Here is a 13,164-nt window from a genome sequence, read left to right as displayed (position 1 = left end):
TCTTTGTTATTTCCAGAATACTGCCTTCGGGACAATCCAAAGAATTAATATAGCAAAAATGGGTGGGAAGGGGGAAAGAAGCAACGGCGTGGGGAGGGGAGAGAAATGATTTGTCGGAGAAGAATTATATCGGGGAGGGGAGAGGGTTTTCTGCTATTTTTGTTTTCTTTTTAATTACAATTGTCACATTTAAAGACAATTACACCTGCCAGGCATCTTTGTATTTTGGCAAACGGACTTAAATGGAATGTCTAAGTGAAAAGTGTTTGACAATTTTAAGTGGTTGTCGATATATTCTACCTAAAGCAAAAGTGAAATAACAATCTATGAACTGAAAAGAAATGAACATGAATAACTAAGACTTTTATCCATTCCAAAAGATAGAAGATTGCCTTTATGGTACCAGAATGAGCAGCAATATTGCTTTAATGCAAGTTTCAACTGTGAGAACTAAAAGCTGAAAAGCCAGCTAAAAATTTAATAATGCACTCATCTAGTTCTACACTAATCAACTTACCTAACATGCCCGCCCCCGCGTCAAAGTTCATCTCAACACCAACAAAAATTCCTACCAAATATTGTCATGGTGGATCACACTGAGAGCCCTTGTGGAGCAGCAGGTGCAGCTGCCTTAGGCTTTGCCTTCTCGACCACAATGGCTTGTGTTGTAAGTACCATTCCTGCAACTGATGCTGAATTCTGCAATGCACATCTTGTCACCTTGGCTGGATCGATCACTCCAGCATCAACAAGATTCTCGTATTTGTCTGTCATCGCGTTATAACCCATCTCCCATTCAGCTTCCCTTACCTTCTCCACTACTACTTCCCCTTCAATTCCAGCATTTTGGGCTATCAAAGATGCTGGTGCTACTAATGCCTGCAAGAACAAATTGGTAGTTAACAGACGAAAAGAAGTAAAATTTACATTTACTTCATATTTCTACACACGTGTTATAGAATTAGCCCCGCCACCCACCCCAAAAACAAAAATGATCCTCCCTCGGTTTCATGTTATAATTCAATCTTTCATTTTTGGTCTGTTTCGAAAATAATGACATCTTGTATCTTTGGAAACTCTTTAACCTTCAATCTTCCATTTTACCCTTATGACATGCTCTTTTGTATATAACCGCAAAAATGTCAATAGCATATTTAGGACCATAAGTTTTAGGATACTTTTGGCATGGGCCAAAAATCTAGATATAGGAGTAATCATTAATAATTGAGCCCTCTTTACCCTTTGAATGATGTCAGCTCCCAACTTTTCATCTGCATCTTCGAGCTTGTCCTTAATGGCAGGGACATAAGTTGATAGATGAACAAAGGCAGCACCACCACCAGGTACTATTCCCTCTTCGATTGCAGCAAAAGTTGCATTCTTTGCATCCTCGATGCGAAGCTTGCGGTCCTCAAGCTCAGCCTCTGTAGCAGCTCCGACCTTGATGACGGCAACACCCCCAGACAACTTGGCGATTCTCTCAGCAAGTTTCTCGGAGTCATAAACCGAGTCTGTCTCGGACAACTCCTTTTTGAGCTGAGCAATCCTAGCCTGTATCTCGTCCTTCGATGCTGCATCAGCAATGATGGTTGTTGAATCCTTGGTAATGGTCACCTTTCTGGCAATTCCAAGTGCTTCAACTGGGGTACCCTCAATGAGCAGGCCCAGGTCAGTTGCTTGGTACTCAGCCCCTGAAATAATATCACAAATCTTACAGTCAGGAAATGTTCTGCCTTATAGATGCATTTTAGCAAAGAAAACAATCATTGCATCTGTCACGAAAGAAAAGGAAAGTACAACGAACAGTGTCCCAGTTTCTACCTAAAATTAAAACAAAATAAAATAAAATATAGGAACGGATGAAATTAAGGATTCAAGGAAACAAACAAGATATAGAGTTCTTGGTTTTAGCTCAGCATTAGTCTCTCTCTCTCCCTCACTAAAACACATAAAATCTTCCTCTTTTCTATCTTTTAACGGTTATGTTTGTTTCTATCAATTTGACAATCTAAACATCTAAATATGATAAGTGTGAATACTTGTTGAACAAGCTCTTCTAACTTATGTAAGACACAGAACAAATGGGAACCTGGAAACTAGTATACTCTCCATTATCATCAATATTTTATTTGAAGAGAAAGCTGAAGTTAAGTGAGTAGAGAAACCTGTCACAATGGCAATATCTTGCAGAAGAGCCTTCCTCCTTTCACCAAATCCAGGAGCTTTGATGGCGGCAACATTCAGTATACCCCGCAGCTTGTTCACGACAAGAGTAGCCAGAGCTTCCCCGGTGACATCCTCAGCAATAATGAGCAGAGGAGAGCGTAACTGAGTTGTCTTTTCCAATAGGGGGATAATATCCTTGATAGCCGAGATCTTCTGATCCGTAACTAAGACTCTAGCATTCTCAAACTCAACAATTAATTTCTCAGGGTTGGTGACAAATTGTGGGGAAATATATCCTCTATCAATCTGCAAGGAATGAAGCAAAAAATGTCAACAAAAACAACACTAAACCCACTGTCAGTAACAGACACTACAGAGAATATAGCATATTTGTTACATAGATACAAACCTCCATTCCTTCTTCAACATGAACAGTTGTCTCAAAGGAGGAGGATGACTCGATGGACAACACACCATCTGGACCGACTTTGTCAATTGCATCCGCAATCATGGTGCCAATGCTTTCATCATTTCCAGCAGAGATCGAAGCAATAGCTGGTCGAACAAAACAAATCGACAGACTAATCATTAGCATCATACACAGATGAATGATGGATAGTCTCTCAAAGAAAAGCATTAAAACATTACCTTTGATGTCATCACGACCTTTAACAGGTCTAGCCTTCTTTTCTAGCTCTTCAATCAAACCCAGTACAGTCTTGTCAATGCCCTTCTTCAAAGACACTGGATTTGCACCAGATGTAACACTCAATAGACCAAGTTTAATGATTTCGCGAGCAAGAACAGATGCAGTCGTGGTTCCATCACCGGCTGAATCGTTAGTTTTGCTTGCAACCTTCAAAGTATGCATTTCAAAGTTATTAAAAAAGAAATCAAGGAAATAAATTCAACAGTATGTAGCAAATCATGTACTAGAGGAAAGGCGTATTCAGGGCAAAATCACTATGATCTTAAGTTAAAGAATTGACATGAAAAGAACCAACCTCCCTGATAAGGGCAGCACCAGCATTTTCCATGGCATCAGGTAGTTCTATAGCACGAGCAATTGTAACTCCGTCATTAACTACCTTTGGGGTGCCATATTCATCCAACACTACATTCCTCCCTGTAGGAGAGTAAAATGTCTTCAGGAATTGCATTTATTTAGCACCAAGCATACAAAAGTATACTAACGGACTTAATCAAACAAGTGGATGAATATTGAAGATCCAAATCCCATCACATGAAATTGCAGTCCATGCTAGTTAAATCAAAGCTAGCAGAAACAGAAGATAAAGAATAGCATTCAAAAAATGTTCCAATAATATCTTGTATTGTACCACTTGGAGCAGGGAAATTCAGACATAACACACTAATGCTAGGCATAAGTCGGGCATTTTACCAAGAATTATCAGTAAAAGTTCATAAAAAATAAAATAAGTTTCTCCGCTTCACCTTCAACTGCACTAAGAATTCTTCTAAGGAATGAAACAACATTTTCCTTTAATTCTGCCGTGCCTGACAATATCATATGCCTCAAACTTATCTACTTTGGACCTACGAAATCGGAACGACATAACTAAAACATCCAAAGGGAGCTAAAATGTTGCTCCACAAAAACTTTCAGGCCACCAGTTTTCTTCAATTCCAAGTATAAATTAAAAACTGACTAGAATTATGAGTATTTGTCATTCAAATATGTAACAGAACCCAAATATTGGTACTACAAAATATTGAAAAGACGAATAGGAAAGAGCAAACATTTACCCCTGGGACCAAGAGTGAGACCGACAGCATCAGCGAGCTTATCGATACCAGCCTGAAGGGCACTCCTAGATTTCTGGTCAAAGGCAATTTCTTTAGCACATGCCTTGACTACAAACCGGTTGTTCTTTGCATTTCTGTTGCTGAATTTATGTCCCTGCAATTGGTTGACCCTCCTGTTCTTCAATGCCCCCTGCATCGAACATCCAAATAAATAAACAGCAAATAAGCATATCCCAAAATTTAACACACAGTAGCTATAATGACTCAAAACTAGGAAGACCTATAATACAAATAACTCACATAGTAGCCAAAAGGACTCAAAGCAAAATCGCCCATACAAAAAGCAATTGTAAAAAGAACATCGATAGTAGCACCTAAGACTTAAAACAAGATGACCCTTATAAATAAATGGTACAATGAACTCTTAAACACGAATACAATAATCCATTTCAAGAAAGAATTGAACTTATATACACCAATAGTATAAAGAAATTATACACTATCAGGTCACCAAAAGATATTTTCAAGCAACCTTCCATAAAAAGTGTGGATTTGTATCATTGAATTTGTAATTTGTAACCTTTACCTGATAGTGTAAAATTCTTTACACCGTCGATTGATACTAGTAAACTCACCGGTATAAAGAGCACTTAATAATAGTAAGAAATACTCAAAATAACATGACCCATAAGAAGAAATGGCACAAACAACACACACAGTATCGAACAAAACTCAAAACAACAAGACCCATATAAAGAAATGATACAAACAAGAAATAGTAGCAAAGAAGGAACCTGTTTAGAAGGAGAAGGGATGATAGAGGCAGTGGAGATAGCATTAGCAGAAGCCATTAGAGGGTTTTAGGGGAGCTGCTGCTGCTGCTGCTGCTTTGGGGAAGAAAGTCTTTGTTTTTGTGAGAGGATAAGGGGATTGGGTGGGTTTGGAGTGAAGAGTAAGAGAAGTTTGGTGAAGTATACGAAGAGAGAGTAGCTAGGGCTTAATATTGTTGTAATTTTGGAAGTATTATTGAGCAGTGAGTGAGGAGTTTCTAGAAGATTCTATCCGTTCCAGAACCGTTGAGAGAAAGCTAAGGGTAATTTAATTGTTTGCATCTCTTGGGCAAGACTTTGGATATTTAAGAAGAATTACCCAAATAGCCTCACGTTAAATCGCTTAAACTAAAAATAATCCATAGAAGTATAATTATATATAATAAATATATAATTTATGTATATGGGTAGTGATACCATATCGCCACTCGAAAAGTCTGCTACTTAGGAGTTAGCTAATGTGTTCTGAATTTTAGTTTTTTAGTTCAATTTTGTGAAATATTAATATCCTAAATTGTCCTGAAATTAAGATTTTTTGTTCAAATTTTTCAGGATAAAATAAGTAGTGATAAATCCCTAAATAGAAGCACTAAGAATGACTATTAGTAAAAGACACTTTTCTTTCTCAGGCTTTAATTTGGGCTACTTTAATCAATGGGCAGCCTAATCCTCTAATGTTTGTTGATATTGGTCCATATTTGATAGTGATAAAGCCCATTGTTATGACTCATGTTGAGCAGCTCATTTTATGGAGGAATCCCATGTTGAAGAACCTAATACTTTAAATTTTTGTGTTGACTAATCTTAGAGTACGCGTGTAACTTGTCTCAATGAATTACATATTTTATAGTGAAAATTATGTTCGAGTTAAAAATATAAAATTTTACAAAAAAAATCTTGAAAATGATAATTGTTGATCCTATTTAGCCAATTACTCGAGAAAGAAGAAATTCTACCCATAGAAGTTCTCAATTACTATATTCAACTTAATATTTTTTCAGTTTTACAATTTTATTATTTTAGTTTCACAAGTTGTCGTACTTTATTTTTAGTTGCAACAAGAACATATAACCTTTGGAGATTTAAGAGTTAACTAAGAAAAATTAGAAAGTTATATATTCCCAAGTTTATTCTGGAAGACACAAGTTAACTGAAATAAGAGGTCTATTCAAACTGTTCTTTATTTAACCAAAAAAATTATTGTAGAAATTATTCCCAAAATATTTAAAAAAATTACTATCACAAAATAGCATCCATTAATCTACTCTTTTTTTTCTAGAGAATTTTCTTTCTCCATCGAGAACCATGCATCTAGATTCTACATCAAATATTATCTTTTATTTTTACCAAGTTTTATGGACAATCAAGTGTTGTCTTTTATTAGCTCATGGTTGTCATCGCTCAATCACGTGTTTTCCACTAAGTGACTCCTTAGGGACCTTAGCATACGATCTGGGTTGTTTCCCTCTCAATTTTGGATCTTAAAATCCAAAAAATATGTTTTCACAAAAGATCTAAACCTGTATCAGGAGTTTTTCATGGGTTGGTAAGGCGAAATGAGGCAACCCAATTGTCCATAGTCGTGCATTTGTCCTTCATGCCAGCTAGCATAATATGAAAAATAAATTTCTATTATTCTTCTTAAATCCGATGCACTAAGCTTGTGTTATCCGCAGGGTCGGGGAAAGGGTCGGACCACAGAATCTATTATACACAACATTACTCTGTATTTCTGTAAGAGGTTATTTTCACGGCTCTTATAATAATCACTTATAGCTTGTTATAAATAAATTTCTATGTTTATTCTACTAATCACTTATAGCTTCTTACACATCAAACCAAAATAAATATAAAAATATACAGATCGGCTCATGAAAGTAAAAGATAATAAAATTTATTGTATATTTTTGTTCTTATAACGAATAACAAAAATAAAGAGATACAATAGAATAATACTACATTATTTATTTATTTTTAGCTAAATAGTAAATAGAATAGAAAAGGATATAAAAACTTTTTGTTCAAGTAACTCGGTATAGGTGTACAAATTTTTCATGCACAACCAAACAAAAAAAGAGAGCTATAGACCTTTTCTAGACTTTAAATATATTATGAAAAAACTTTCATGTTCAACGTTATACTTTTAAAAGGAGTTGATGAAATATATATAATATAAAATATAGGTCTTTAATATTATGAATATGAAATTAAGAAGATGAAGATAAGTTTCCCCCAAAAGTAAAAATAAAACGTAAGAAATTAACAAAAAAAAATTATATACGGAATTTTTTTATTGACTATAACTCTTTATCTAGTTCAATAAGAAAATATTTAATAACCAAAATTTTTAGTTAATTTTAAAGTGCTAGATATTAGGATAGTTAATTAAATTACAACTTTGTCTGATGTAAAACATATTTTAAAGGGTAAAAAAGGCGAACGGTATTTCACTAAGGGCATTAGTGCTTTTAATATTAGTATAAATAGAAGTTTTAGTAAATCTTCCATGTATGGGCTTCATTTATACATTTGGGGAAACTTTACAATATGGCCACTCCAAAAAATAATAACCCATAAAATATATTTTTTGTATTATAATTATTAATATACGAAAAATAATACATTATATTTTTTATATATTGATTAGCGGATGTAATTATATTTTGCCGACCGATCAAATATGTAACTTGCCCTAAACACTTCACCAACGAAATGCCAATTGCCAGGAGATGGCAACTCTTATTTTGCTGGTTAGAAAGATATCAAGGCGGATAGAGACCAGTTGTGGTTTATCCGCCGAATCTATTGAAGGCAACTTTTGAATCTTTTATTTAGATTTTAGGCACAGGTTAGCTAAATTGTTACAATTAAAATTGCAAAAGATAATTATTATTAGTCCAGATCCTACTCTGTGAGATTACACTAAGTTTATTATTATTGTTACTAGCGTGTATCCTATATCATAAGTATATAATTTTTAAAAAATTAGGTAACTATATTAAATAATTTATTTGAGTTATTGAACAAAATTAATGAAAAAGATCTGAGCTCCTAAAAAATATAAATATTGATCTAATTTAGCTGGTTCAATAAATAATTTATTTTTGTCTCATATATGCATTATTGTAATTTCTTAGAACATATGTGGATATCTTATGAAAATTATTGTTATTTTTGTTACATAATACAAAAAATAAATAACAAGTTAAAACTATAGCATAATCAGTTTTGCTCTATTTTTTTTATTTTTTTCACCGTCAATACTCTTCTTATAGAAATAAATTTATGTATATTAAGAGTTTTATCAAATTAATTTTTTTTACTTATATGATGATTTTTAAAAAGGAATTAAATTGAATTATTTTGCTAATTACTCTCTCCTTTCTAGTTTATGTGAATTTTTTTTACTTTTTAAGAGTTAATTTGACTGATCTTTAAAGCTAAATTGAATTGAATTAACTCGTTATTTTAAAGTTAACATTTAAATATTTAAAAACTATACGAGAAATACTATAAGTTGTATTTCTTCTCGTGTCAATACGATGAAAAATATTTTAAAATTTTGGTAGTTTGAATCTCAAAAAACAAAAGATTTTATATAAACTGAATTGAGGGAGTAATTAATCCAAAGACTTAATTATTTGTTCTAACTATTAAAAAGAAATAATTTTATTTTTTTTGCATTGAGGCTTCATACTTTTATAATAATATATAAAATATAAATTCTTTTTCAGCTCCTTTCCTGCTTAAATAATTTTTTTATCTTTATTATTATTTCTATAATATATTGAAATATACATTCATTAATTTAAAAAATATTTAATTAAATATAAACCTCTCACTTTTATTTAATAGTAATAATATACAAAAGCTTCCCCTTAGAATTCGAAGTGCCCTATAAGAAGAATAAATGCCAAATATTTCATTAAATTTATCGTAAGCATATGTAACCAAAAAAAAAACGTAAGACTCCTACGTAATTCTCCTATTTTCCCAAAATAATATTTTTTTGAATGTCCTGAAGATTAGGATTTTCTACGTAATTCAAATAAAGAAATATTTAATAACCAAAATGTTAGCTGATTTCAAAGCCATAAAATTTAGGAAAATAACTAAATTACGATTTTGTCTAATATAAAGTCTATTTTTAAAAAGTGAAAAAGACGAACGATATTTCGCTAAGGGCCTTCATGCTTTTAATATAGTATAGATAATTGTCATTAGTCATGCTTCTTAAGTAGTTATCACAAATGCTCCTTCGTGGTGTACTAAAGTAGGATTTAAGTTATACTCAGTGATTATAAAAGAAAATTACACTATCAATGTGTCTTAACATGTTATAGCAAGTGTGACGACACGGTCGGTCGTTTTGAGAGTTATAACCCCGATCCCCTGTCTACTGTTTCCTCGTGTCGTTTTTCTGCTTATGTGTCTTGCCGGGAGGTGTTAGTCATGGTTTTCAGAGTGTTTTGGGACAGTTTTGGGACACTTAGTCCCTAAACGGAAGCTTAAGCCTTAGGATTTGGACCGTAGTCGGAACTGTATGAAAACGACTCCGGAATGGAGTTCCGTTGGTTCCGTTAGGTGATTTTGGACGTAGGGGTGTGTCCGAATTTTATTTTGGAGTTTTGTAACTCATTCCGGCTTGAAATGCGAAAGTCGAAGTTTTGGAGATTTTAACCGGTAGTGAAATTTTCGAAATCGGGGTTGGATTTCGATTCAGAAAGTTGGAGTAGGTCCGTAAGGTTGATTATGACTTGTCTGCAAAATTTGGGGTCAATCGCACGTGGGTTGATAGGTTTCGGCATCGGTTGTCGAATTTGAAAGTTTCAAGTTCTTTAAGTTTGAATCAGACGATGATTCGTGATTTTAACATTGTTTGATGTGGTTTGAGGGTTCGACTAAGTTCGTATGGTACTTTAGGACTTGTTGATATATTTGGTTGAGGTCCTAGAGGCCTCGGGTTGATTTCGGATGGTTAACGGACCTTTTGAACTTAAGAAAAGATAGCAGATTTCTAGTGTTTTTGTTGCAGACATTTCTTCATCACGTTCGCGAGAGAGGTCTCGCGATCGCGTAGGGCATCTGGGAGGCCAGCTCAAGTGTGTTCTTCGCGCTCGCGCAAAGGATCCCGCGTTCGCGAAGGTATAGTCAGTGGAAGCATCGCTAACGCGTTTGCGTAGAGGAAGTGAGGCAACTGGGGACCCCAGTCATTTGGTCTACGCATTCGTGTGGTGGGTATCGCGTTCGCGAAGGACCAGGGAGTAAAAGGTACGCGTTCGCGAGAGGTCCCTCGCATTCACGAAGGAGGAAATTTGGTCAGTGGAATTTTGTTATACGCGAACGCGAAAGAGTGGCCGCGTTCGCGAAGAAGGGAACACCTGGGCAGATTTAAAAGTTTAGAATCGAGGATTTATGCCATTTTTCACCATTTGTACTTGAGAGCTCAGAATTAGGCGATTTTTGGAGGGACTTTAACGTGGGTGGTTGAGGTAAGTGATTTTACCTAGTTTTGGTTAATTCCTATGATTATGTCTTTAATTTTATCATTTAATTAGTGATTTGGGGTGGAAAATTAAAAAAAAATTGAGAAAAGTTCTTAGGTCGAGTTTTTGGATTTTGATCGATATTTTGGCATCGAATTCGGATAATTTTGGCACGAGTGAACCCGTGAGTGAATGAGTGTTCATATTTTATGACTTTTACCTGATTCCAAGATGTGGGCCCAGGGAGGCTTTTTAGGGCGATTTTTCAATTTCTTGCTTTAGCTTTGATTTCATTAGCTATATTAGTTCCTTATAGTTATATTTATGTTATATAATTAATTTTGGCTAGATTTGGGCCATTCGAAATCGGATATTCGTGGAAAAGGCATTGTCACCGATTGATTGAGCTTGGTTCGAGGTAAGTAGCTTGCCTAATCTTGTGTGGAGGGAAATCTCCGTAGGATTTGGTACTGTCGTGATATGTAAGCATCGTGTACGTGAGGTGACGAGTACGTACACAGGCTATTTATTGAAAAATCTGATTTATTTTACTGAGTAGTAACATATTTTTCCTTTAATTTGAGTTATACCATTTAAATGAGTATTAGTCTGTTTTCATTCTTAATTAAGTTATTCCAACATGTATAGTTATCCTGTTTAGCCTGATATCGCATGTATACGTGTTTTAACTGCTTATTTGAACTCTGTGAAGCATGCCTAGTTGATTTTCCTATTTTTTCTTGTTCTTTATCAGTCTTAACTGTAGAATTTTTGCTGTTAACTATGGTATTTATCAGTTGAGCTGTGTGTTTACTTTTGAGACTATGAGGCGATTCCTCGGGAGTTCTCCCTGCATATTTACTTTTGAGACTACGAGGCAGTTCCTTAGGAGTTCTCCCTGCATATTTACTTTTGAGACTACGAGGCGGTTCCTCGGGAGTTTTCCCTGCATATTTACTTTTGAGACTACGAGGCGGTTCCTCGGGAGTTCTCCCTATATATTTACTTTTGAGACTACGAGGCGGTACATCGGGAGTTCTCCCTGCATATTTATTTTAGGACTACGAGACGGTATCTCGGGAGATCCCCTTCTGTTTATCCTAGTGTGTTGCATTGTTATATCGCTGTATTTTTTTTTGTTAAATTCTAATCTCTTATTATACTGTTATATTTTCCTGCTTTATTTATTATATACCAGTGGGTCTGACCTGACCTCGTCACTACTCTACCGAGATTAGGCTTGGCACTTACTGGGTACCATTGTGGTGTATTCATGCTTCTCTTCTGCACATGTTTTTGTGTGCAGATCCAGGTGCTTCTTATCAGCCCCACTACTAGCTGAGAGTGCTTGCTGTTGTACGGAGATTTCAAGGTACATCTGCCGTGTCCGCAGACCTCGGAGTCCCCCTCTATTCTCTCCTATGTCATTTACCTTCTGTACTTCTTTTGTTAGACTCTAGTGTATAGAGATACTAATTTTCTTTTGTACCTTGTGACTTATGATGTTTCGGGTTTTGGGAAGACTGTATATTATAGAGTAGTGGTTATTGCACATGCCGAGCGGCATTGTTATTAGTTATTTAGTTATCCACTGCTGTTAGTTGCCAAGTTTTACTTTCGTTTTTATTATATTACGCAATTTGTTAGGCTTACTTAGTCATAGAGACTAGGTGCCGCCACGACGTTACACGGAGGGAGTTTGGGTCGTGACAGCAAGTTAGTTTCTATATTTATTAATTTACCAATTAATGCTTATAATATAAATTTACCTTTAGTTTCCTTATAATTTTAATTTCCTTATAAGTGATAGGAGTGTGTAAATATATTTTATACTATCAAGATATATAACTTCAACTCGTCAAAAAATAACTCTCTTAGTTTTAAGAAATGCCATACAGTTTAGTAGAAACTTTAACTTGTTCTATTATATTTTGCTATGTCCTAAACCACCCATTTCAGCTTCCCTTCCACCAACTTAAGTTAAAAATCCTATTTGTTTTCTTTTTATCTATAAAAGTTAATAGTTATGCAGCACAAAAAGCAAAAGCCATATCTTTATATTAACATAAATCCTTGCACTTTGTGTATATTTGTGGATACTTGGACAGTGACCACAACATTTTCTAGTAAGACGACTTTAGGTGTTTTATATATGTTCCATTATTAAATTATATTATATTTAAAGTTTTTTCCCTTTCACCTTTTAGTTTTCTTTTTCTCCATTGGAGCTTTTTGATGGAAATGTCTTGCATAGGTTTTTTTTTGTTGGGGTTTAAGCTATACTGCTATAGCTGCATAGATCTATTTTGTACATTGTGTATAAATGTGGAGTTCTGAATATACCTGTTAATCGGGTCGGGCTGACCCGTTTACAATCCGGTTCAGCCCGGGTCAGCCCGGTACTATAGCGTGGGGGGCGGGTTGGGACGGGTTGGGCGGGGAGCGGGTTTCAAAGGAACAGTTTTTTGATATCGGTGCACCGGAACCTGCTAAGCCCGTTAACAGATTTTTAACGGGCTACAGCCCGGTTCAACCCATTTTTTAACTTTTTTTTGGACCGTTGCCAACGGTCAGATTAAATATTATAAATTATCCTACTATTGCAAATGGTTTAGTTCATATTGCTCAAATTTCTCTTTTACTGCATAATTTGAAGAAGAAAGACGGATATACTTTTGTTGTTGAATCTATGCTAGATAAGTTTAAAAAATATTTCTACCTAGTTCCCCCTATTTACCTAATTGGTGCTATTTTAAACCCTTCTATCAAAATGATCACTTGTCGCTAATTAATCACTGCTTTATATTCTTATATGGATATTGGACCAACTGAAACTCCTGATATTGACACTTGTATTTCTGATCTACACAAATATTTAGAAATATTATATAATTATTATGCTAACATTGTTGATG

At 34.7% G+C, this 13,164-nt stretch overlaps 1 protein-coding gene across 1 annotated transcript; it reads right to left on the bottom strand.

Annotated features, from left to right (window-relative positions):
* Positions 1–348: 348 nt before the first annotated feature.
* Positions 349–5,002, bottom strand: LOC107826800 (ruBisCO large subunit-binding protein subunit alpha). Its single transcript, XM_016653834.2, has 8 exons — positions 4,728–5,002; positions 3,934–4,123; positions 3,171–3,292; positions 2,815–3,022; positions 2,576–2,721; positions 2,166–2,472; positions 1,240–1,691; positions 349–879 (listed from the first exon to the last, which is right to left on the bottom strand). Exons 1-8 carry the CDS (start codon positions 4,782–4,784, stop codon positions 592–594), a joined length of 1,770 nt encoding a protein of 589 aa, XP_016509320.1. The 5' UTR covers positions 4,785–5,002; the 3' UTR covers positions 349–591.
* Between the last annotated feature and the right edge of the window lie 8,162 nt (positions 5,003–13,164).

Source organism: Nicotiana tabacum, chromosome 9 (assembly GCF_000715075.1).
Source record: "Nicotiana tabacum cultivar K326 chromosome 9, ASM71507v2, whole genome shotgun sequence".
In the NCBI taxonomy this organism is placed as follows: domain Eukaryota; kingdom Viridiplantae; phylum Streptophyta; class Magnoliopsida; order Solanales; family Solanaceae; genus Nicotiana; species Nicotiana tabacum.
Note: the sequence above shows the minus strand (reverse complement) of the source record. Positions and strands in the feature narration are given on the sequence as shown.

Excerpts from the sequence above, each read along its gene's own strand:
- LOC107826800 (XM_016653834.2), bottom strand. The coding sequence starts at position 4,784 with ATGGCTTCTGCTAATGCTATCTCCACTGCCTCTATCATCCCTTCTCCT. Across the intron at positions 2,722-2,814 it reads AGGTCGTGATGACATCAAAG|CTATTGCTTCGATCTCTGCT; the intron begins GTAATGTTTTAA and ends TTGTTCGACCAG. Across the intron at positions 1,692-2,165 it reads AGATATTGCCATTGTGACAG|GGGCTGAGTACCAAGCAACT; the intron begins GTTTCTCTACTC and ends ATATTATTTCAG.